At 60.2% G+C, this 24,567-nt stretch overlaps 2 protein-coding genes across 8 annotated transcripts in view; one reads left to right on the top strand and one right to left on the bottom strand.

Annotated features, from left to right (window-relative positions):
• FAM53B (family with sequence similarity 53 member B) overlaps positions 1–19,305 on the top strand; it is a 133,172-nt gene extending 113,867 nt beyond the window's left edge. For 5 of the 6 annotated variants that reach the window (XM_021073620.1, XM_005671549.3, XM_013983842.2 and 2 more), the window contains one exon: positions 15,072–19,305. In XM_021073620.1, coding sequence (XP_020929279.1) covers positions 15,072–15,440 — 369 coding nt within the window. In that variant the 3' untranslated portion in view covers positions 15,441–19,305. The remainder of the gene's footprint in view (positions 1–15,071) is intronic. The other variant, XR_002338822.1, reaches the window with a different exon arrangement.
• LHPP (phospholysine phosphohistidine inorganic pyrophosphate phosphatase) overlaps positions 22,357–24,567 on the bottom strand; it is a 135,130-nt gene continuing 132,919 nt past the window's right edge. Inside the window, exon 6 of one of the 2 annotated variants that reach the window (XM_021071963.1) lies at positions 22,357–23,146. In XM_021071963.1, the coding sequence (XP_020927622.1) occupies positions 23,138–23,146 (9 nt within the window). In that variant the 3' untranslated portion in view covers positions 22,357–23,137. The remainder of the gene's footprint in view (positions 23,147–24,567) is intronic. The other variant, NM_001243608.1, reaches the window with a different exon arrangement.

The raw sequence follows: 24,567 nt of genomic DNA, 5'->3' as shown, positions 1-24,567 counted from the left end.
GGTAGCTCAACCTCAGGGGGCGATCTTCTTTATGGGGAGAGACGTCTGGGTTTAAGAGTGATTTAGCGTCTTCCTTGGGGCCGTCTTGGAGCCCTCCTTGTCAGAAGGGCTGTTGGCTGTTGTCGTTGGGAGGTTTAAAAAGTAGTAGATGAGACTCGCTGGGGTGCCTGGAGGGGGTGGAAATTAGGCTGGATTGGGGCGTTTCTGACAGCAGTGAGTGCAGAGCGACAGGTAAGGACAGGTAAGGACGTCGACCGAGCCTGGCCCGCCACCATCCGTGGCACTCCGCGGGTTCAGCCTTGGTCTCTGCATGGAGTGGAGATGCTGGCAGAGTGGCTTCCCTGGATTAGCTGAAGAGATGGTGGGGGCCCTGCTCCCACCCCCGGTACATTAACTTGGACCACACAGGCTTCTGGATGCCTCGAGATGCTGGTGCAGTGTTTCCACATCCTGCCAAGCATTTAAACAGTAATGAACAAAAGGGAAAAAATAAGCCTATCAGGAAATTCACAGTTCTGTTGAGGTGTGTCCCTGGGAAAGTCAAAGAACCAGGGACCCACCCTGGCCAACCCTTCCGGAGCCCGCGGTCAGGCCTCCACGTGGGACACGTGTTCTGCTGGCGCCTCGTGGCCTGGAGCGGGGTCTTCCCCACGCTCACTCGCGAGGTCGGCTGCGTGATTCCATCACGGCTCTGAGTGGACATGACTTGCCCAGAGTCACTCAGAGCAGCCGACACTCCACTCCTGCATCTGATGGCACAAAGCCTACTCCAGGCCACACCTGTGCGCTCAGGCCTCGCCCTCAGCAGCCTTCTTGGCATCTCCAGTCCTTCACGAAACGTCTCCTGGGTGCCTGCTCCTGGCCCGGAATCTGGACCTCCTGCTGGGCTGGGCTTGGCCTGGTCCTGGTGGAGAAGCCTGGGCGCATGCTCCCACCCCTCAGCCCGGCCTGCACTCGGGGTCCCCGACAGGGCAGCAAAGCCTGGGGAGTCGTGGGCTGGTGGCCACAAGCACCCAGGGAGGTCCGGGGAGCACCGCACAGGCTCCCAGATCTTTGCACCCTCTCTGGCTCCCATGGTCCCCTCACTGCAGCTCAGCGCCCCGGGCTCCGAGAGGATGAGACCTCAGGCCACCCCAGAGCATGAAGCAGAGCTGGGACTCCAAGCCACGGCTCCTGGCCCCCTCCTAGGCTCCCTGAGACGCGGGCCCTGCTCACTGCAACGACGGATTTGGTTGGAGAGACGTGACTTACCCGGGTGAGAGGACAGGCCACCCCAGAATAGTGTCTTGTGGGCAAGAACCTGGGGCGAGTCCCCACACCCTGCCCGGTAGCTAAGTCAGTATCTCGCCCGCCTCTGGGTGAGATGAAGCCAGGAGGCGCGGCCTCTAACAGGGCCTCTGGGGCTCAGGAGCGCCAGGGCCCCACGCCGTGTCCCTGCCCCCTGCTCTGGCTCTGAGGGAGGCACAGCCGAGCCCACGGGGGCGGAATGTGCCTGGGAATGTCCTGCCGAACCCGCCGCCAGCGGGCACGTCTGTGGCCACCTGCCCTGCCCGGGCACGCTGGGACATGCTGGCCAAGCCCAGCTGGACCGCTGCCTTTCCTTGCCCCCAACGGGCTCTGCTGTCCAGCGCAGCCACTCTCCGCCCCGGCGTGCCTGGGATTTCTGCTCTGTCAAGTCACTTTTGGGTGGGACAGCTGCGGGGGCAAGGGCTCCCCCTCCGCTGCTTCTGCCTGGGCTGCTCGCGGCAGCCGGCCCTCTGCCTCCATCTCGGTGCGGCTGGAGCCCGCGAAGCCGTGTGCAAAGCCTCCAGAGCAACCCCTTTCCAGCCGCGATGCAGCCCCACAAGGGCAGTTTTATTTCTCCATTTTGCAGATGGGGAGAGAGAAACGCAGGTCCCATGAGGACCCAAGGGAACACCGGTCATGGGGGCCGAGGCAGGAGTCCACTCCAGATGGACCATCATTCAGCCGCCCGACCCCGTTCCTCCAGGCATCAAGGATGAAGCGAGCGGAGGTGTTCTTTGGCCAGGCCCTCCGGGGGTGCAGGGAGGACGGGGAGGCTCCACGAGGGCTTGCTGGGGGCAGGGGAGAGCCTGTTAACTGGGCCATGAAGGGAGAGAGATTTATTGAGAGGGTGATCCTGGCTGAGGGAGGCCCCCCACCCCAGGAGAGCTAAGTGCCTCCAGGGAGCCTGAGTGGGCCGGGGGGTGGGGGTGCCGCAGGTGAGGCAGGACGGGACAGCCAGGCTCCAAGGACCAACGACTCTGGTTGTGTATGTGGGCCCAGGACTTTCCCAGGACACGCCCGGTGCATGGCATGTGGAGCCAGGTGCCCACACCCTGTCAGAGGGGTCCTAGGCACCCCACTGTCCTTGGGACTTGCCTGCTCTCTCCCACCTTCTGCAGGCTGCTTCGAGGTCCTCGGGGACCCGCGTGTCCCAGAACAGAGGACAGATGGCAGCCTCAAGGGGAACAGGGTTTGCCAAGGACCTGGAGCTGCGCATGAACCCTGTTTGTGACGCCCCAGCCAGGGCTGACTCTCCCACATGGGCACGGTGCCTCCCTAGGGAGAGCCATCGCCCTGGGACTCCTGACCTTGGACCCGGTCACAGATAACAGGAGTGGGGCTTGTGGCTTGTGACATGGCCGGCTTTGTAGCCAATGAGGGCCCCCTCTGGATTTGGCAGGGTTACCCCTCCACTGACCCCCAGAATCAATGTGCTGGCCATCTGGGGCCTCAGGGGCCTCACTGTGTCCCTCTCTGGGGACCTGGGCAGATCAGGGTGCCCTGTGCGTGGTCCAGTCAATGGGGAGAGGCCCCCTCCCCTTCCTTGGGGCCACCAGCCCCTCCTTGTTCCCCAGGCCTGGCCTCCCAGGCCACAGGCATGGAGCACGGGGGCAGCGGTGCGTCTGGGCACGGCCAGGGTACTGGCTCCCGGGAGTTGAGGTGCTGGGATGGTCTGAAGATGGTTGGCGTAGGCTCTCGGCCTTGGGTTTGCCTGGAGTTCAGCCGGATTCTGGCAAGTTTTATTTGGCCTTGGGAGGTGGCTGAGGTTCCAGATGGGGGACATGTCTTTCCTTTTCCTCTCCGGGCGCTCAGGTGTGGACAGGTCAGCTGGGGATCCGTGTGAAGTGGCCAGTGCTGTGAAGCTCACTCCTCCAGTGCCAGCGATGTCACTATAGATACAGGAGCCAGTGACGAGGGATGGATCCCAGCTACGCAGGTGGCCTCTGGGCCCTGCTCGAACACTGTCCTCCCTGAAGTCAGGGGACACAGGCCCGGAGGTACAGAGCTTGGAAGAAGTGGAACCAGAGCCGAGAGGGTGGGAGCGAGGTCAGGGCACCTGGGGGTCCTTCCTAGAGGGAGGGGCCTTTGTCGATGGACAGGGGCCGTCTGTAAGGGGCGTGGGGTCTGTTTGCTTCTGGCGTTTTCCGGGCTGAGGCCCGTTGGAGCAGATAAATCAGTCAGTTGTGCTTCCGCAGTGCTGGCCTGCCCTTCTTTATGATTTAGGTTTTATTGTTGGGGAGGAGAGACACGATCCCCCCTCCTCCCACCAAACAGAAAGGAAATCCAGCTGAATCTGACACTTTGAACTTAATCTCTGCGTCTCATCTATTCGCCAGGTGTAGAAGTACGGTGACAGGTGGAAATGGGGGCACCGCGTTCACACGCCCCAGAACTGCCAGCGCCTGGCCCCAGTGTCCGTGTTCCACGTGTGTCTGAGGCTCCCTGGGCACCGGGGCCCTTGCAGACCCCAGGGGACCACTCCCCCCAGGCCGTTTCTGGCCATCAGGCAGCCTCCTTCTTGCCCGGCCTTGGGGTGGGGTCGGGCAGCTGCCCTGAACAGCCAGCACTGGCCCATTTGGACGAGGCTGGTGCCGTCCAAGGGACGGGCCTTGTTTGGGGAAAGCTGGAGGTTTGGGCACAAAGTGGCCCCAGCCCTGGCTTGGGTCATTCACAGAGCCTGGCCGTGTTCTCCCACGGAGCGGGGAGCCCCAGGCAGGCCCCTGCCAGGCGGGCAGGGAGCCCCGCGAACCTCTAAATGGGGAGATGTTTTCCAGCCCCCCTCACCGCCCCCAGCCTGCGTCTGTGAGGGCCCTGCCCTGCCCGGGGAGAAGGCCCACAGGCCCACCGCCCACGTGCAGATGTCTGGCACATGTGTGGCCCCTCCTGATGCTTTCACGTCTTGGGCTTGTGTGAAACTCAGATTTAATTTGGTGATTATTAAGTGCAGGCACTCGGTGGGGGCGGGGGTTGTCTGCACAATTTTGCAAAGAGCCATTTCGTAAAACACGCGCCCCCACCACATCCTCATGGATGCTAGTCGGGTTGGTAACCCACTGAGCCACAGTGGGAACACAATTTTGCAAAGAGCCATTTCGTTCCTGCCCAAAGGAGAGAAGGAAAGTCGAAAAGAACTTTGGGGGAGGAACATTCAAATGACTGAACGTGGAGATGGATAAGGGGGCCTCTTTTTAAAACTGAGAATCTAAGTGACCACTTGACTCAGCCTTTTCTGGCCTGCGAGTCATGCTTTTCTTCATTCCTGACTCAGTGTGTCCTTCCTCGTCAGGTCAGCACACGTGCTTATATTTTGACAGCACATTCGCATGTTCCAAAATTAAAACGACACACGGGAGAAAGTCTTGCCCCCACCCTGCCCATACACTGTGCCCTCACGTTTATTGGTTTCTTGTGGACCTTCTAGAATTCCTTTATGCAAATATAAGCAAATAAAAATGTACTCGTTATCCGCCTTTCTTGTCCAAAAGATAGCAGCATGCTACTACCTAGCTTTCTGCACTTTGCCTTTTTTTTTTTTTTTTTTTTGCTTTTTAGGGCCTCATCCTCGGGATGTGAAAGTTCCCAGGCTAGGGATCAAGTCGGAGCTGCAGCTGCTGGCCTACACCACAGCCACGGCAATGCCAGATCCTTAAACCACTCATCGAGGCCAGGGATCGAACCCGCATCCTCATGGATGCTAGTCGGGTTGGTAACCCACTGAGCCACAGTGGGAACTCTTGCACCTTGCTTTCTTCAGCGATAGACCCTGGGGTGCTTCTGTGCAGAGCTGAGCTGTTGCTGCCTTTTTTTCCGCCACAGGAGGGTCCCTTGCAGGGACGTGCCCCGCTTTCTTTCCCAGGCCCTGGCTGCAGACCCCTGAGCCCAGGAGGCAGTTCTTCTCAGCTGTGCACTGCGCTGCTCCCTCGTCCTCTCAGACACGCAGGTGTATCCTCTGTGGACACAGCCCCCCTCTAGGGTCACTGGGCTGCAGGTCGTGTGCGTTGGTCGTCTGGGAGGATGTTGCCCAGGTGACGGGGCTGCGGAAGCCGCGTACCCCACGGGCTGCTGCAGGTGGCCCGTTCCCCACCGACGCCTCAACAGACTCTGGTCAAGGATGTGGATTTTGCCAATCGTATAGGTGAAAAAATGGTTTCTCAGTGTCATTTTAGTTTGCATTTTTCTAATCTGTCGAGCATCTCTTTGTAGAGTTAAAGGTCATTCGTACGTCCTCTGCTGCATTCCTTTTGCCCTTTGGAAAAAAATCCAGTTGTTGCTCTTTTTCTCAATCACACATTACAGAGATTAGTTGTTGCTGGTGATACAAGTTGCAAATACTCACCTCTGATTTGTTCTTTACCTTTCGATTTCGCTTCTGGCGTTGTTTAAGAACCTCACGGAGATACAGCATTCACATGCTATACAACGCACCCAATTTTAAGCCAACAATCTTAGCGGTTGTCAGTATATTCGCAGAATTGTGCAACTATCACCGCAATCAATTTTAGAATATTTCCATCATTCCCAAAAGAAACCTCATCCCCACTGGCAGTCACTCTTCGCCCTCAGCCATCCCCAGCCCCAGGCAACCACTCCTCTTCTTTCTGCCTCTCTGGATCTGCCTGTTCTGGGTATTTGGTATAAAGGGAGTCATACGGTACGTGGTCGCCTGTCGACTGGCTTCTTTCGCTGAGCAGCATAATGTTTTCGGAGTTCGTCCACATCGCAGCGTGTATCAGGACTTCTTTCCTTTTCGTGGCTGAAAATATTCCATTGTGCAGAGGTGCCACCTTTTCTTCATCCGTTTGCCGATTGACGGCTATTTGGGTTGTTTCCTCTTTGGGGATATTGTGAATAATCCCGCCATGAGCACTGATGCACACACGGTTTTTTTGCATGGGCACATGTTTTCATTTCTCTTGGGTGTATACCGAGGGGTGGCATTGCCAGGTCCTGTGGTAAGCCTGTGTTTAACATTTTGAGATACTGCCAGTCTCTGTGCCACAGCGACTGCACGGTCTTACACTCCCACCAGTGCTTTGGGCATTTCCCAGCATGTGTATGTTTTTTATCACATTTATTAATTCTTTCTTTTCTGGCTCTGGATTTTGGATGTTAGAAAGGCCTTTCTATCCTAAGACTGTAAAGAAATCCTCCTGTGTTTCTTTCTAGTGTTTTTATGCTTTTATATGGCAATACTTGGTCTAAGTAGAATTTATCCTGTACACGGTATGAACATGGAGCCAACGTTTTTTTTCCTCTTTAATATGTGTATCAATACTGGCTATTGAAATTCTGTCTTTTTCTCGCTGCTGTGAGATTCCCCTTTTATCGTGTGCTGAACTGGGGCTATTTCACGGCATCCTCTTTCTCTTTCATTAGTCTCCGTGTGTCCTCATGTAGTGCACGCCAAATTATTTCTTACTTTATTATTAGCTTCACAATAAATAAAACCTAGACACTATAGACATGCCTGAAAAACAAGACGAAAAAATCACCTCTCATTTCAGCATCCACAAATATCTTCAGCCCTTTCCAGTGTTTGTCCATGTGAGTCCGCTCCTGAGTATTGATGCTCTGTCGTGGGTCTTACCATCCGGTGGGACCAGTCTCCTCATTGCTCTTCACTGCGGCTTCCTGATTCTTCTCCCATCCAAGTCCTAACCAGGCCCGACCCTGCTTAGCTTCCGAGTTCAGACACGATCCCGGCACGTTCAGGGTGGGGTATGGCCATAGACATTCCTGATTATTCTCAGCTGTTTATTTTTCCATGAAACACTCGAGAATCGGCTTGTCGTCAGATTGGGGGCGGGGGTTGATGTTACAGATTGGGATCGAGTTAGATTTACCAGTTCACGTGGGGAGAATTCACACCATTTTGAGGTCGAATCTTCCCGTTCTCAGCACGGTTATCTTTCTGTTTGTTCAGACCCACGTTTGTGTTCTATACGGTTTTCTTCCAATCGGTTTGGCAGATGCTGGTATTTTTATTCCATGAGCTTTCACTTTTCATGCAGCTGCCATGTCTCCTTGCTCCTGAAAGCAGGTCTTGGTTAAAAAGGGCCGTGGGTTTGACCATCTTGGCATAGATTCTGTCCCCAAAGCCGAGCCCCCTGACCCTCTGGCTGTGCAGTGTCCCCAGAGAGCCACGAGCATGCCCTCTGAGCCTGAGCACAGCAGGGTGGAGGGAGCTCGGGTTTGCCAAGCACCTCCTTGGCCTCCCGCGAGGTCTCCACAAAGTGAACTCTCCAAACAATCCTGTGACTTTGTTTGGGGCTCTTATTATTATTAGCTTTGTTGTACAAACGAGAAATTGAGACTCAGAGGTTTCATGATTTGCCAAGGGCCCCAGAGGGTACACCAGAGCTGGGATTCCAGCCCAGGCTTGTCCAGTCTTCTCTAGGCCGCCATCCTGCCCAAGGATCGAATGTTCTCCTGAACTCAGCCAGGAAGTCAAGAGGTCTGGTTGCACATCAACCAGGCTGTGCGATTTATCTTTTTTTTTTTTTTTTTTTTTTTTTTTTTTGCTTTTTAGGGCCGCTCTTGCAGCATATGGAAGTTCCCAGGCTGGGGGTCAAATCGGAACTGCAGCTGCTAGCCTACACCACAGCCCCAGCAACTCGGGATCCGAGCCAAATCTGTAACCTACACCACAGCTCATGGCAATGCTGGATTCCTAACCCACTGAGTGAGGCCAGGGATTGAACCCACATCCTCATGGATGCTAGTCGGGTTCGTTACTGCTGCGCCACGATGGGAGCTTCCCAGCTGTGCGATTTGGGGCCTGCCTCACCCGCCTCTTGGCCTCAGTCTGCCCATCTGCACAGTAAGGCAGTTTGCTCGTTTTTTCCAAAAAGCATCCGCTTTCTCTGAAACCAATATCACAACAGAGATGTGGGCTGCTGGGGGTGGGGGGGACCTCGAGGGCCCTGCAGGCCTGTCTCCCTGTGCCCTGACGTGGCCCTCGAGGCCCCCAGCTCCAGGCAGCTGAACAAAAACCAGTGTCTACCATGCCCTCTGGGGCCTCAGACCCACTTCAGTGCCCCCCGCCCCCCACCCTCAGGAGCTGCCCCCAGACTCCCCATGTGTCTCGGCAGCACCTTAGCCTTGGCCCCCCGCCGGAGCCCTGTGTGCTTTGGAAATTGTCCTCGACTTTTGTCATGCAAAGAATTCTCTTCACCCCAAGCTGAGAGCGAGGTGGTTACACAAGTCCTGTCCTGAGTGTGTGCTGGCCGGAACACACACCGCAGAAACAGTGTTTGTTTTCCAGTTGTGAGTGTGCCGGGAGGCCCTTTGGCGTCGGCTTCCACACCTTCTGAGTTCAGGCAGGCCACCTGCCCCCCGGGGGCCTGGTGCAGAAATAACGTTTGCCACAACGTGGCCCGTGTGGCGCAGGCAGAAGGGGACTGGATCACGGGCTCGGCCACCATTCAGAGGACGTGCCCACAGCGCCCCGGGACCTCAGGGCTGCGCCGATGCGCAGGCTGAGCCCCTGGGGCCGGCTGGGCGGGTTCCTCCTTCTCTTCTCCCCAGGCTGCACTAGCACCTTCTGTGAGCTGCTGGGGGTCAGGGCCGTGGGGGTCCAACAGGGTCCAGGTGGGCTGGGGCTGGCTTCTGCAGGGGACGTCGCAAAGCGGGGCTCTGGGGGATGAGAGAAGGAGCCCGCCAGGTGGCTGGGTGCTCAGGGAGCATCCGTGGCCTCTGCAGAAGTGAGCTGGGGACATGGCACCGGAAGGCAGGGGCTTCCCAGCAGCTGCCAGTGCTGCCCCCACCCCCCAGCTCCACCCTGCCCTCCCCGGGCCATTTGGTTCTAGAACTTGTGGTCTGGGAACAGCTTGGAGTGTCCAGGGCCCAATCAGTGGGCCTCACTGGGCCCCAGAGGCTCCCTCGAGGCAAATGCATTTCCTGACTTCAGGCCACTGGCTTCTCTGTCCCTGTCCCCCTCTGGGGTGCACCGCCTGCCTTTCCCTTGACCCCTGAGTGGAGGGAAGCAGTCCAGGCTCACAAGGGCTGTCTCCTGGGGGGCCAAAGGTAGGCACGTCCCAGAAGGGGGCTGGGCCTCCATGCAGGCCTGACGGAGCAGGAAGCAGAGCTGGGCTGCGGCCTGCACTTGGTCATAAGAGGCCTGGAGTGAGGGCCCGGCCTGAGCAGGGCCGGAGGGCACCCCTCACACCGGGCAGGCCACAGCCACTGCCCTTGGCCTCCTCCAGCACCTGCCCGACACCAGAGCCACAGCCCTGACCCGGGGCAGCACTACCGCCTGACCCCTCGGGGCCCGGGGCTTCCTGTGAGAGACAGTCCAGCCTTCATGCAGAATTCAGATTTACCAAAGATGGATTAAAGATAGGCCCAAAATATGCTAGTGCCTTTTTCTCTCTTCTGAGATAGTTTAAAAAAAAAAAAAAAAAAAAAAAACCACCAGCCCAGGAAACCACATGCCTCTCTGCCTCAGTTGTGTCTGTGCCAGCTTCCAGCATAAATGAGACTTAGAAAATTTCCAGGCCGCTGGCCATTCTCCTGGCCTGGTGCTTTCTTGATTCTTGGAGAATTCTGCGCTCGTGAAGGCGTCTGTTTGGGGAGGAAATGCCTCCGCTTAGCCAGAGCTCTAAGCCGAGCAGCTTGCAGCACAGGGGCTGCAAGCCTCCAGGACGTGGTGGGGACCTGGCCTGGTGGTCCTGACGGGCCGGTTGGGCCTGAGGACGCCCCTCCTTCTAGAGGGGTTTAAGGTAGTTCCCTAAAAATCTGTAACACAGCGAGATCCATAAAGTTGGATGACACAGAGAGAGATGGGGTTAGAAAGAGGAGGAGCAGATGTGCCAGCCTTGAAGGCTGGTGCTGGCGCCGGCAGAGGGAAGTGGGAGGCCTGGGTGCCTGACCAGGGGAAACACACACGTGCTCGCGGAGACGTCATCTGTCCCAGTCTGACGCTGAGAGGAAGTTTCATCTGGGCACCAAGATGACCAGGACGCGGTCTGACCAAGGACAAGTCCCCAGCAACCGCTGCTCCCCAGTGAACACAAGGCAGGCTGGTTCAGACAGGCCAGCCTCCGACCAGCACCTGGTGCTCCTGTTCTGGCAGAAGCAGCTGGACTGTGAGCAGCTGACAGCAGGTGCTTTCACCGCCCGTGTGAGGTCGGCTCCTTGGAAGCCGAGCCAGAGAGGGGGATCTGGCCCAGACGCTGGGAGGCCCTTGGGAGAATCCTGTAGTAAGTGAGGGAAGCAGGTGGAGAAGAAGCCCCCAGTCCCATCCCGGGGACCCACAGTGGGAAGAGCATTGGGGTTTGCTCCCCGCAGGCCCGGGCAGCTCCAGAACCCGGATCAGCCACGCCTGGGGGAGGGGAGCACTCAGGTGCCGGGAACGGGTTTCTGCGGGGAGCGCCCCAGCAGCCCTTTGATTGTGGGACCCTTGCCATGGCCCAGGGAGCAGCCAGGCCGGCGACGACTGTTCCATTTCCCACATAAGCCCTGACTCTGGCAGTGGAGAGGCCAGACTTGGGCCCGGCTCCCCTGACTTCAGACCGGTGTCCCACAGGCCTCCACCCGGGCCCAGGAAGACTGGACCGAGCGAGGAACACAGCCTGTCCGCCTTAGTAAGATGACCAAGGGAAAGGGGGCGGCCACTGCCTGCTCTCAGCCACGGCATCCCCACAGCCTGCCTTGCCTTGGCCGTGCGCGGCTGCCCTAGGCTGGCATCGGGAGCCCTGGCACTTGGGGAAGGGACGGAGCCGATGGCTCGAGGCGCAGCAGGATGGGTGGTGGTCAGAGAAGATGGGGCTCAGTCTGTTGAGTTGCTTGCAGCTCAGGGCAGAGGTGCCCTCGCTGGTGAGGGCTGGGTCCTCTCGGCTTCTCGCAGTGTGGGCATCGGGACTGGGTGTGGAGAGGAGCCAGCCTGGCCCTCGGAGCCCTCACTGCCCAGGTCGTGGGCCTCTGTCTGCAGTGAGGGCGGCACAGATTTCCACCAGAGCCGAGCCCCAGAAGGCAGGGATTTTCATCTCGGCCCCCAGGGCCCGGCTGGGGGCCTCCCCCTGGACCCCAAGAAAGAGGGCACAGGAGGGCTATGCAGAAGAAGGGGCCACCGCTCCCGGCTGCAAAGCCTTGGGGAGTCGGGGGGGTGGGGGCAGACACGGCTGGCTAGACCTGAGGCCGGAGGGTCTGATGGAAACGGCCTTTCAGACTCTAGCACTAGGATGCTGACCCCGGGGTCTCCAGCCGTTAGCCTGAGGCCACGTGGACATTTCTCCCTGAGCTCCGTCACGGGACAGCACTGCTCCTCGAGAGGGCAGAGTTTGGCACTGGGGGACTGTGTTTCAGAGGAACCACTTCCCCCAGGCACCATGTGTTCACATGGTCCTTTGAACTTGTTTGCAGCTCTGCAGCTTCCCCGGGTCTTTCTGAGGGCACACAGGCCTCCAGGCCTCCGACAGGCCCGTGCAGCATCCCTCCATGGGAGCTGAGCTTTGGGGAATGTGAGCTGCCAGGAGAGGCTGGGCGGGACCCTGCCCCCAGGGCGTGGTGGGCACAGGGCTGCCTCGGGCCTGGGTGTGGGCCGCGCCCTGGATGTGGGCACAGGATGGGCTCGCCTGGGATGGAGCCTGGGCAGGACACACACTGCCCTGTTGTGGCAGTCACATTCCTTCCCCCGCAGGTGGGGCATGCCACTGGCTGGGCCATTCAGCAGGTGGGTCTTGGTTTTCGCTGTGGCTGACACAGCTGAGTTTTGAGTCGGCAACATTTCTAAAGTGACATTGGCTTTGCAGCCAAAGAGCAGGTGCCTTTGGGGACTGTCAGAGGGTGGGGTTCAGTGGCATCCTGGGGTTTGCTTGCAACAACTTTCACCAGCCAGACCTTGCAGCTCCTTGCCCCGCTGCCAAGCGAAAAGGACCCAGTTATTCTAGAGAGTCAGAAGGGGGTGGCCCGGGTGCCCTTGGTCTACCCCTTATTTGTCAGGAGGGCCAGCGCCCAGACGTTGGAGTGTCTCGTCTGCAGTTGTCATGCCTGTGTGTGGCAGAGCCCAGGTCTGTAATGGGCTTTGACCTTGGCCCTCTCCAGGGCACACTTAAGGCAAAGGCTATATCTCTGAATGGTTCCAGCGAACTGGGGTCCCTAGCACCCTGTTGCTGGCGTGGCTGATGTGTAGCATGCTGAGTGCCCAGACACATGCTGTCCCATTTCCTGTGAAGCCAGCCACCCCCATCCATGAGGTCGGGCAGGACCGGGGGCGAATGCAGACTCGGGAGCGCTGGCTGTTCAGGTGGACACGGTTTTCACGGCCCGGCTCACATGACACCAGCTCAGGTGTTTCCCACTGTGGGGACAGCGCCACGGCAGGGACCCCAGGGTGGCGGGGGGTGGGGGTGGGGGACATCTGTGCGACCCAGCATCACCTGTGACCCATTCAGAGCACAGCAGGTTTGTGCCGGACGTTATCATTTGTAACAGGAGCCATGCTGCCATCGCTGGAAATTCCTTGCACGCCACCGCTTCTATGCGGCAAGAGACAGACCGCCCAGCCACGTGGGGGGCTTGGACCCGACTCCCTGGCCTCACTCCTCGGCTTCCTCTGCTGAGGCGTCCCGGGGGGCGGGGTCGACACGCTTGCCCGAGTGGGGCCAGCCCCCACTCCTTCTTGTTGCCCTACCCAGTTCTCCTTCCGTCCTGGCTCAGGTCTAGGCCAGTCAGGACAGTGGCTAGAAGGGGCCTCAGAGTCCCTCCCATTGCAGGTGTCTGGGTCTCTGCCACCAGCGTCAGGTTTGTGTCCTGACCGGGGAACATGGAGGACCTCGGGGGCTGTTTTGCGTGGCAGTAGAGGGGCTGTGCCCTGTGCCGAATGGGGCCTCAGGGAACCCCACGGTGGCCCCGGGGAGGGGGGCACCATGGGGGGCCCCAGCACGGCCTGGGCCAGCGTCTCAGGTGTAATCGGTGGCCCCGCCCTTCTCTCCTCCATCCCAGCTCTGTTTCCCAGAGGACCCCCAGCCCCCCACCCTTCCTCTCTCAGTTAATCAAGAGAGTCCACGACAAGCGACCCCCTCAGACCAGTGTCCTCCGTGGCACGGTCAGGAGCGAGCATGCACGACGGCCCAGGCCACCTTCCTCCAGAGAGCTCGCCCTTTATTTTCCATGTGCCGAGCCTGTTTCAGCAGCTTGTTCGCTGTGACAGCCAGTGGTCGTCTTTATTTCAAAGTGACACACAAACACTGCGGCCTGTGAAAGGACCAAGGCCCTGGGGACGGGCCTGTGACCTTGGCATTGGCAGGCGGGCGGTGCCCAGGTTTTCCTCCCTGCTGCCTTCGCCACACATCTCTTCCGTCTCGTCCCTGAGAAGGGACTGCCCTGCCACTCGTCCTGTTGGGGATGACAGGGCTGGGCCACAGGCTTCCTTGCTGGCGTGGTTCTCTGTCCTGATTTTATGCTCTGCCAGCGCTTGAAGGCGTTTAACTGGACCCACTTGTGCGCGGTGCTGGGCCTGCCCCCTCTGAGTGGGTGGGTAGGTGGCCCCAAGCACCTCTGGGTCAAGTTCAAGCTGCTCCCAGTGCTTGGGCAGGCCCCAGGATGCCTCCTTCTCCAGGGCGGCGCCACACAGAGGCAGTGCTTGGCCTGGGGGAGCTCTGGCCTGCCACGTTCTCTCACGGGGGCCATAGAGGGCCCTGCGGGACAGGCAGGGGCCATCACTCACTTCTTCAGATGAGGCCCAGGGAGGCTGAGGGGTCTGCCCGAGGCCCCCAGCCAAGCTGTGGCATCTGCCAGCTGGGTGCCTGCCGAGGGCACAGGAGCCCAGGGCTCACGTGGAAACTGGTCCCCGGGGGCTGTGATCTGCACGAGGATTGGACATCAGCTCAACCCTCCTGGCCCACCCTCCTCCCCATCACGGCGAGAAGGTGGCCTGGACAACACAGCCCCTTTGTGCATCCTGGCCGCGTTTCCCTGGGTGCGTCAGTAAATCCACCCTGCAGCGTTCTTTCAGGGGCCGAAGAGCCTGCTCTCGTCTGAAAAAACCTGCTTTATGGAACCATTATCACGGGGAATTGGGTCAGTCCCTCCTTTTCAGTTTAACAGCATGACAAGGAACATGCATGTCGCTGAATTTTTGCACGCGTCCGAGCTGCTTTCTTTAGATAAAAATCTGAGAAGTGAGACGGCCTGACGAAGGAGTCCGATCCTTTCAGGGAGGTTGGGGGAGGGGCTCTGTGCCCCCACTTTCCCTGCAGCGCCCCCGAACCGGGCGGCAGCGAGCTTGTGCTCTTTGCCATGTACAGGCGAACAACTGGGCTTTGCATTTCTTTTCTTTCTTTCCTTTTGTTGGTCTTTTTGTCCTTTTAGGGCCGCACCCGCGGCATATGGAGGTTCCCAGGCTAGGGGTCGAATTGGAGCTGTAGCCGCCAGCCTACACCATAGCCACAGCAACACGGGATCCAAGCCGCATCTGCGACCTACACCACAGCTCATGGCAACGCCGGATCCTTAACCCACTGAGCGAGGCCAGGGATCAAACCCGCAATCTTATGGTTCCTAGTTGGATTCGTTAACCACTGAGCCACGATGAAAACTCCTGTATTTCTTTATTAACTCAGCGCTTACTGGCCAAGGGTATGTCTTCATGCGTGAGTTACTGACGGCCCCTTCTTCTTTGGCTGGGTGCAGAAGGAGGCCAGGATCTGGGTGCCCCTCCGCCGCCTGGTGGTCCCATCACCGGCTAGCCCCAGGGGCGTCGGCCTGGCTTGGTGGGGCATGTGGGTCTTGCGTTCCAGGAAGGGGGCCTGGCCCTTAGTGACCTGTGTGTCTTCTCCCCACAGAACTGTCAGACCTTCAGCAGCCTCAGCAGCCTGAGCGCGGGGATGGAGGACTGCGGCCCCCACAGCCCCTTCACCCTCCACGTCAGCAGCACCAGGTCCTGGACCGCCCTGCTCTCAGCCTCGGCCTCCGGCCTGGGGGGTAGGACCCCCGCCGGGACCCCAGTCCCCGAGCCCCTGCCCCCATCCCTGGATGACCAGCTCACCTGCCGGGAGGAGTTGTGCTGTGAGGAGTCGGGCGGCTGCACCCTGGACGAGGGCTGCCCCAGGCGGGGGGAGCCGGCCACAGCCTGGCGGGACCGCAGGGCCACCCGGAATAGCCCCTGCTCCCTGGACGGCGAGCTGGACATTGAACAGATAGAGAACAACTGAGGGGCCGCCGAGGGCCCTGGTCGGGGGCAGGGGGGCATCAGAATCGACGGGCCTCCCTCTCTACTCCTGGGTCCGATCAAAGCCTCCTGGAAGGTGTCGGGGCCCAGGGAGCCAGCCCACCGCCTCCCCGAGCCGCTGTCCACCCTGCCGGCACAGCAGCCGCGGCCCACGGAACTGCTGTAGCCGCTAGAAGCTTCTCGGTTGCGGTCCCTCCCCTGTTTGTCTTGTGGGACATCAGGACAGGCGCTGGGCCATCCCCGCTGGGCCGTCGCGGGCGTTTGCGGCGGGGCTGGCCTGCTCTGCATGCCGCCTCCCAGCCGGGCTCCCGCCTGGGCTCAGGTCCATCTGCTGCGGTCCAGGCCCCTCTTGGCCTCCTGCTCAGGTTCAGGGCTGGGGAGCCAGCGCCCCGGCTTCTTCTCCCTCAGTTGTACTCTGTGCCTTCTTGCCCGGGGCTCAGGCTTCCAAGGGTCGGGCGAGGCTTCCTTCTGTAGTAACACCAGAACCATTTGGCCTTAATTCCAAGTGTGGGAGACAGAGGCCCGGGGTGCTGGCGTCGCCTTCATGTCTGGACTCTTGGGGTCCAGGGAGCAACTTGGGGACCTTGGTTGGGCAGACGCTTGGTGGATCTGTTGGCTGAAAGGACAGACCCACCGGCCCCTCCTATGGGGTGGAGAGCCTGGCCCTGGGGCGCTGTGCCCCGCGTTGGGCGGGTGGGTGGCCTGCAACCATGCTCCGTGCCGACCCTGGCACTGAGCGACGAGCTTAGAGGATTCAGGTGAGTGGAGAGAAGTCCCCACCAAAGGGCGGCCTCTTGAAAACATCCTCAGGAAGGAAGAGCTCACTGCAGGGGAACAGAGCCAGGCCCTGCCATGTTTCGGGGACGAAGGTGTCTGCTGGCCTCCCGGGGACCATGCTGTGTTCCAAGCACATTGTCCTTGATGGGTTGGGGACTGGTCAGTGGGAGCAGCAGAGGGTGTAAGTGCCGCCTCCTCACTGTGGCCCCGCCACAGGCCACTGCGTGACGCAGGCTCACGCCCACCCCCTCCCAGGCCCTTTGCACCCCAGCAGCCCCCTCCCCCGGGACAAGCAGCCCCGGCCCCCTGTGGTTTTGCCCCCAGCCGGCTCCTCTCCAGCCCGGCTTGCAGGCACACCACACGGCTCTCTGCTCTCTTGGAATCTGGCTTTTGGCAACCTGGCATCTTCCGCAGGCAGTAGCATCGGGTGGGCTTACGAGCAAGTGGCTCCTTTGCCCATGAGGCTAAAAATAACCGTGAGTCCCCTCAAGTTCGTGGGCCACGTGACAAAGGCGCTCTCAGCGTCACTTTGCTCCAGCTCATCTTCGGCTGATGGCGAGCGCCCGGCTGCTGCAGGTTGGATGCAGATGGTTCTCACTCTCCTTCTACTAAAGAGAGGCCATATTTGGGAAACTTAAACCTTCGCTTTTTTTACATCAAAAATGTGGTGGCTCAAGTTCTGGTTTATAGTTGGCTTTTCTTAAAGATCAGCCATAAGATGCTTGCAGAAAATCCCAACTCCCTGGCCCCCTAGACTGTGTGGAAAGCCTAATGAGTGTGCAGCGCTGGGCAGGTCCCGCCAAGGCGCGTCCCCTGGGGACCCCGGAGAGCCAAGCCGGGGGCCTTGGCTCTGGGCAGAGGAAGACGCCTGGCTCGACCCCCACCTGGTGGGTTGTGCAGACCGTGTCTTCTCAGAGCTGGTCCAGGGGAGGCTGGGTGGCTGTTGGGTGGCATCTGGCAGTGTGTGAATTCAGAGTACATGCTGGTGCCTCAGCCTCAGACAGCGTGGGGTGGGAGGTACTGACCCCTGGCCCGCCCGGGAGTGGCCACAGAGGCCTCATGCCCTGGACGGCAGTCCTTCCTGGGGCGGGAGAAGCAGAGTCTTGTTTCCCTTCCCTGCAGGGAGGGGTGGGGGCCGAGCCAGGATGGGCAGGACACGAGGCACGTGGTGGTGGGTGGTGCAGGGACACCCTCGGACCCTGCCGGCCGACTCCCCTGCTTCTCAGATCCAGTGGCAGGGAAGGACAAGCAGTAGTCCCAGCCTCCCCACCGCCACCCCTGGCTGGTCCTATTGGCCAGAAGCCCAGTCATGGGGCACTTTTGGGCAGAAGGGATCCTGGCCCAAGGCAAGGCTTGGCCCTCTCCAGCCTCTTCCAGCCTCCTTGGCTGCTCCCACCCTCGTGGAAGCTCCTTGCCCAAGCCCTCAACAGCAGCAGGGAGGGGAGAGAATGGCCAGGGGCCCTTCTCGGAGAAAGAGATGGCCCTCGGGTGGCTTTGTGTCTGTCTTTTTTTTTCTTTTCTTTTTGTCTTTTTCAGGCGGCACCTGCAGCATATGGAGGTTCTCAGGCTATGGGTCAAATCAGAACTGCAGCTGCCGACCTACACCACAGCCACAGCAACGCCACATCCGAGCCGCATGTGCGACCTATGCCACCGCTCACAGCAACGCTGGATCCTTAACCCACCGAGCAAGGCCAGGGATTGAACCCACATCCTCGTGGATGTTAGTCGGGTTATCTTAACCCCCTGAACCACAGCGGGAACTCCTTCATGTCTGTCTTGATTGAAGGGAGCAGACCTTGTCCAGAAGGGGCCACCACACCCCCCTGCCAGAGAGGTCCGTCTGTGCCTGCTCCCCTGGTCCCAGGACTTCTGGTCTGGGAGGGCTGTCCCTGAGCCACTTCTGCTGGGGCCCTGCCTCTTGCCGCCGCCAATGCCCATGAACTCCTGCCTCTGAGGAGAGACTGAGGAGGCTCAGAGCTGGAGGGAGGGCCGTGCCAGGCTGGCCACCTGCCCATGGGGCCTCGAAGGATAAGAGCAGGGTCGTGGCTCCAGGAGAGCTGGATGGGGAGGGGGCTCACTGCAGCGGGCGCACCTGCTAAAGCCACTGGAGAACAGGGGCTGCTGCCCTGGGGGCCGGGCTGGAGGTCAGGGCCGCAGCCTCACCGTTTACATGACCGCAGACCCTCTTGCCTTACTCGCGGTGGAGGCCGGGCCCGGGCCACAGGAGAGCTTGTTCTGATCATACATACGGATTTTCATTCTCAGAAAGCCTTACTCTTCAACAAAATTTTTGTAGCAGGAAAGTTTTGTGCATTTGTACACTGAAAGAAAATTTAAATAAGGGAGAAGTCCACATTAGAAAGGAAACAAACCCAGCGTCCAAAGGGGTCCCCAGGACGGGGGTGGCGCGCGTATCCCACTCTGCCCTGGACGCCCCGCCACGGGCTCAGGCCGCCTGCACTCCTCGCGGCCAGAGTCCCCTAACGATGACCGCTTCGGGCTCCGCGGCCTGGGGCGCGAGCAGACCCCCCGCCAGGGCAGTGTCTCTGTCCGGGCACGGGTGCCATCTCTTGCCACAGCCACGCAGATGGTCAAACCCCTCCCACTGGCGCCACAGAAAACCATGCCTCTTTCAAAGAGGGAAGGAGAGAAAAAGATGAAAAAAGAAAGTCCCAGACCGCCGTGGAGATCGTGTAGCCTAGGTAGGATAGTCTGACCTTCTAGCATAGTCTTTGGCAAATAAATTGTGTTTCAGCGAGGGGGGCAAGGTCCTGGGGGCGCGGGGCCGGCGTGTCGGGGGGAGGGGGGCTCCTCTGGGGCCTGTGTGCTTCCCCAGCTGCACCCCGTGGGCTCCGTGGCACTTCAAGGAGGGTGGCGGCCGGGCCGTGCAGTGTCGGGCCAGGCCCCCCTCCCTGCCGGCCGGCGACACGCCGGGTCGCCCCCCACCCCCGCCCCCCGCAGCCTGTCCTCCACACGGGCCACGACTGTCTTGCACTAGAGCCGCTCTAGTCTCAGGAATTTGCTTGTTACTTTTACTGTGTAAATAAAGCTTCCTGGTTCCGTACCCAGCTGCTGGGAGCCGGCCGTGTGCTTTCTGTTGGATGGCGGGCGGGAGGGTCCCCCCTCTGCCCGTGAGACCTTCAGCTCTGGGCTGGCACGGGCAGAGCCTGGGCCCTTCTGTCCCCTCCGAGCCTTGGGGTCAGGTCCGTAAAATGGGGAGAGTGGACGTCTCAGCTGTCAAGAGGCTCAGGTGCGGGAGGGCTGGCCACGGCCACGACCACGGGGTCCCCAGCACCAGGGGAGTTGGTTCCCGTGTGTTCCCTCGCCCTGCTGCCTCCTCCGCGCGTGTGGCGGCGGGGGGCACACCGCCGTGAGCACAGGCTCTGGGGCTCACAGGCAGCAGCCCGCCAGCTGCTGTCGGGTCCAGCCGCAGGGCTCTGGGCTTGGCCCCACTGTGAGCTACCTGCATGGGACACGGGCACTGTCTGTGGGCCTCCGGGACATAGGCTGACTGCGAGCAGCCGTCTCAGTGTAGACAGGGCTCGTGACACTTGTGGGGCTTGCATGCGACAATCCAAAAAAAACCCCAGTGTCACCCTGGACGTACAGTACCATCCAGACTGCGAGAAAAGTACTGCTCTTTAGGGAATTCCCATTGTGGCTCAGGGGAGACGAATCTGACTAGTATCCATGAGGATGCAGGTTCGATCCCTGGCCTCGATCAGTGGGTTAAGAATCCAGTGTTGCCGTGAGCTGTGGTGTAAGTCGCAGACGGGGCTCAGATCCCACACTGCTGTGGCTGTGGTGGAGGCCGGCAGCTGCAGCTCCAATTCAACCCCTAGCCTGCGAACCTACACATGCCGCAGGCGCGGCCCTAAAAACAAACAAACAAACAAAAAAAAACCACTGATCTTTACACGAGGGAAATGAGTGTGACAGGAAGTTCACGCTCAGGCTCCGAGGGACTCGTGGCTCCATTTTCTACTTTTCTGTTAAATTTCCTACAGTAATACATACCGCTTTTATAATCTTTAAAAAAAATTAAAATCTTAAGAAAAAATGAGCTGAAACAAAATGCTCAGGACATTTATCTAAAGCGGGACAGTTCTGAAAGGTGGAGCTGTTGCAGAGTCAGGCTGGGTGGCAGGTGGCTCAGTGAGCGGGCAGCAGGCACCCACGTGTCCCTCTCCGAGGCCTCCCGCAGGGGGGCAGGGATGACCCAGTGGGTGGCCAGGCCTTTGGAGGGACCCTGTCCAAGCGCTCAAGCCCCCTGGGCCCCACGGCGGGCGCAGGCGAGGACTCCTCGGCCCAGCTCCCAGCCCCCATCAGCAGGTGACCATGAGGTGTCCCGTTTTCCTGTCCTCCTCAACGGCGGGACTGCTGCTGTCCTGCCCCGGGGACAGCCTGGGACCTGGATCCAGCCAGGCCTAGACTTCGAAGTTACATAGCTGGTAAACTCTTGCTAGATTAACCCAGTTTGAGCTGGGTCTTCACCAGGGCTGGAACCGTGTAGACCCTTCCGTTGAGGGATCTGGGGTAGGAGAGGCCCCTGTTCCCCCGGCCTGCCCTCCCCTCCATCCCTCCCTCCCCTGCCCCTTCCAGCAGCTCTGCTGGGTGCCCCCAGAGCCTGGGAAGTTCTGCTGGCCGTGTGGCAGATCTGGGTGCATCTCCTGAGCACAGGGCCACTGCCAGCCCTGAACCCAGCCCCGCCGGTGGCCAGTGGCTCTGGCTTGAGAATTGGGCCCACCTGCTTGGGTGTGGAGGAGGGGTCTGCTGCAGGCTGGGGCCTGGCAGCCGGAAGGACCCAGGAGTGAGGGAGGTCACGTTATCCCAGGTGGCCACAGGGCTCAGGAAAGGGCCAGGTGGCTGGGGTTTGGGGGCGGCACGGCGACCCCAGAGTCCGGCCGGACCTGAGCCCCGGAGAATATTTCATTACAGAGGATGCCCGTGCACTGGCTCACCTGGAAAGCCACAGCCACTGGGGCCGCCACAGGCCACCCTCCAGGGAGTGATCGTGGAAGGGACTAGAAGAGCCATGGGCTGAAGGCTCAGCCAGACCTTGATTCAAGCCTCAGCTCTGCCCTTGCCAGCCGTCGGCCCAGAGGCAGGTCACTTTCTCTGCACCTCAGTTTCTGGGGAGAAGACAATTTCCTGAACCCACAGCTCGGGGGCTGGCGTGCTCTCTGCCCAAAGCAGGCGTCTGCACCTGCTGTCCCTCTGACACCCTCTCTGTCCCCGCTCCTGAGCTGCACCTTGCAAGGGGCAGCTCCACTTGTCCATGGTGAGACTGCCAGCCTCCTTCCCTCTGAAGCTGCACTGCTCTGGCTGCAAGCCCAGCCAAGGACAGCAGGCAAGGGCGGCCCGCGAAAAAGGGAGGAAGAAAAATGGAAGCAAACCGGATAGAAGGCTGCAGGTTGGTGCCCATACCGTCACCCTCCAAGCCCAGTGAGGTGCATGCAGCCCCCTGCATACCTGCTGACCGCACCAGGCTGGTCTCCTGAAGGGCTGGACCGAGGGGGCTCCATCCAGATGCAGGTGAGAGGCATATTTTCCAGCTAGTAGGTCCAACGCCTCTCCTCCCTTGAAAGCCAGTGACACGCACCTGGCTAGTGGCCTCTTATTTCTTCCTACTCCTGATCTCAGTGGAGCCAGCCTGGTAGGCAAGGCCCGGGGACCGCACAGCCCCTGCCACCCCTGGGCTCCAGAGCCTGGGGACTCAGGCTCAAGGTCTGGTGTTTTATCATCATCTGCCTTTTGTTTAAAGGAAATTCTCCTATGGGGAGGACTCATGGCTTCTTTTATGAGTCTCCCAAGATTTGCCAGTGGCTTCTGGATGCACTTGGGGAGAAAGAGCAATCAAGTTTGCTGATTGAGCCCGAAACCTGAAACCTGGGCTGCGAGTGAATTCCTGATGCCTGCGGCTCATCATGGCCAGCCTCGGGCTGCTGCGAGAGGAAGGCCCACCTTTGTCCCGGTCCACGTGGTCCGGGTGGAGCCTGTTAAATGAAGGTTTGGGGCAGGTGCGGAGTCTCAGGGGCCTGGCCCTCTGATGTTACAAGTTCAAGTGCAGGGCAGGGTCAGGGACAGCGCCTCCCACCCCAATGCAGTCAGAGCCCAAGTCGCCGCCAGTCAGGAAGGAGTTTTTATTTAACTGTTTCCTCCTGTGCACCCTGGGTCCATTGAGCTAGGGCTCCAGAAGTACCCTCTGCCTGCAACCTGGATTCCCAAGGTAACACTTGTTGCTGTGTAGGACGACTGCCTCCTGAGGGCCCCGGGTGCCTCTCTATTCCGGCTCCAAAGGGGACCTGGGACGGAAAGGTGGGCTGAATCCTTGGGGGGCATGGGGAGCACTGAGCGGCCTCCCTGACGCTGGGCGGGGACAGGGCCGTTGGGCAGAGTCGGAGGGAGGCTGGCTCAGCTCTGGGCTGCAAGGCCCGTGCCCGGGAGGCCCAGCTTTCTCCAGGCGCCTCCCTAAAAGGCAAGGACTAGAGAGCAAATGCCCGGGGCTAGTGTGCCAGCGCAATTAAAGCACAAATGGAGAGTGAGAGCGGGGATCCAGCAGGTGCGCCCACTTCCTGACCTCAGCAGGGAAGCGAGGCAGGGGCCAGGCCCTCAGGTGGGGATCAAACTGTGCTGCGAAGGGGGGTGTGGGCAGAGGGAGGCACAGGAGGGGCTGGTGGCCCAGGGCAGGGAGCCCAGAACTGCCCGGCCCAGACCCTCTCGTCCGCCTGTCCAGGGCAGAGGGCAGGGTCTAGGGTGGTCTGGGTACAGGGGAGGGTGGCAGGAGGCTGGGGGCCCTCCCGGAAGGCCCGTCACTGGTCCGCATGCTGCAGCAGCAGGTCCACGGCCTCCGCGAGGTTGTCCACGTATCCGTCGGCCTTTACTTCTGGGTGATGCTCGTCACTGGGCCTGGGGGGCAGGACCACAAAGCAGTCAGTTGCCAGTTCCACGGCGGCTCCTCGAAAGCCACTGGAACCTCCCGGCATCTAGCTTCTTGCCTGTGGGAAACTTGCAGGCCCTTCTGTGCCCCACTGGGCAGGGCGGCCGCACTCACGGAAGCCAGAGGAGCAATGCCCACCAGCGCTGGCATCTCTACGTGGCTCTGCTTGGGGTGGGCACTGCCCATCCGGGACCTTCCTGGAGGGGTGGGACCATGCATGCTCTCAGAGGCCCAGGCACCCAGGATATGGCCGGGAGCCAGAAGAACCAGGTCAGATCCCAGCTCTACTCTCCCTGCTGTGTGGCCTTGAGCAAGTTTCTGAACCTCTCTGAGCCCCCATTTTCTCACCTGTCCCCTGCCTCCTCCCCAAGGGTGGAAGGAGGGAATGATGGGAGACGTGTGAGGCCTGGGGACTGCGGCAGGAAGGAGAGTGACAGCCCGCACAAGAGTGGGCAAGCAGGGGTCCCCCGGGGGGTGAGGGACAGGACGGAGCCAAAGGTGGACCATCGTCGTTGTCATAAGGAGTATACACACTCCCTGCCCCCACCCCCCAGCCCAGGTCCTGGGTCTCAGCAGCCCCCCGGGAGGTGCCACCAGGCCCCAGGGCTGAAAACGCTTTAAGAGAAAAGGCGCCTTTGCCCACGACAGATACAGGGTCAAGGGCTTTGCAGACGCCAAACCCTCTAAAGGGACAACTTGACTTGTAGGATGTTGTCGGAATGAACTTCAACCGAACTTCCTTCCAGACCAGGGTGGGGGCTTCCAAAGTGGTGGCCCGGCTCCCGGCAGGGTGCTGTCTTGGGCGTTCCCAGAGTGCTTGGGTCAGACTTTGGGGTGATCTGAGCGGCAGGGACCCCCGTGGGAGCTGGCCAAGGGGCGGCCCCCACCCCCACCAAGCTCCAGCCCATGAGCTGTGGGGAGGGGCCTTCCTGTCACCAGGACGCCATGCTCCAGTTCACAGCTACCCAGGCTGCCCACGGCTCTGGGGACAGCTCTCCCAGAACTGTCAGGTCTCTCAGGGACGCCCCCTGGAGCCCACGCACCCCAGCTCCTCCTCCCTCCTGTGGCCGAGGCTCTGGCCCCATTACAGTTCTCCCCTCCCATGTGGCCGCCTGGAGGCCTGCTCCACTTCAGGACTCAGCCGCAGCCCCCTCCATGAAGCCCCCATGGGGTCCCCCTTGGTGCTGCACAGACCCCTAAGGGCCTCGACACACAGTGTCCTCAGCATCCAGCCGGACCTCAGGCAGCGTCCAGGAGAGGATGGGGGAAGGCTTTAGGAGAGCAGCTGTGCCAGGAGCCTTCCTCTGCTGGGTGGGAGCAGCCTCGGAGGGCACTGAGCAGGTGGCACATGAGCCCCGGGGGTTCGGGCAGGAAGCTCAGAGCAAGACTG

Source organism: Sus scrofa, chromosome 14 (genome assembly GCF_000003025.6).
Source record: "Sus scrofa isolate TJ Tabasco breed Duroc chromosome 14, Sscrofa11.1, whole genome shotgun sequence".
Taxonomy (NCBI): Eukaryota; Metazoa; Chordata; class Mammalia; order Artiodactyla; family Suidae; genus Sus; species Sus scrofa.
This window is presented reverse-complemented; position numbering and strand designations above follow the sequence as displayed.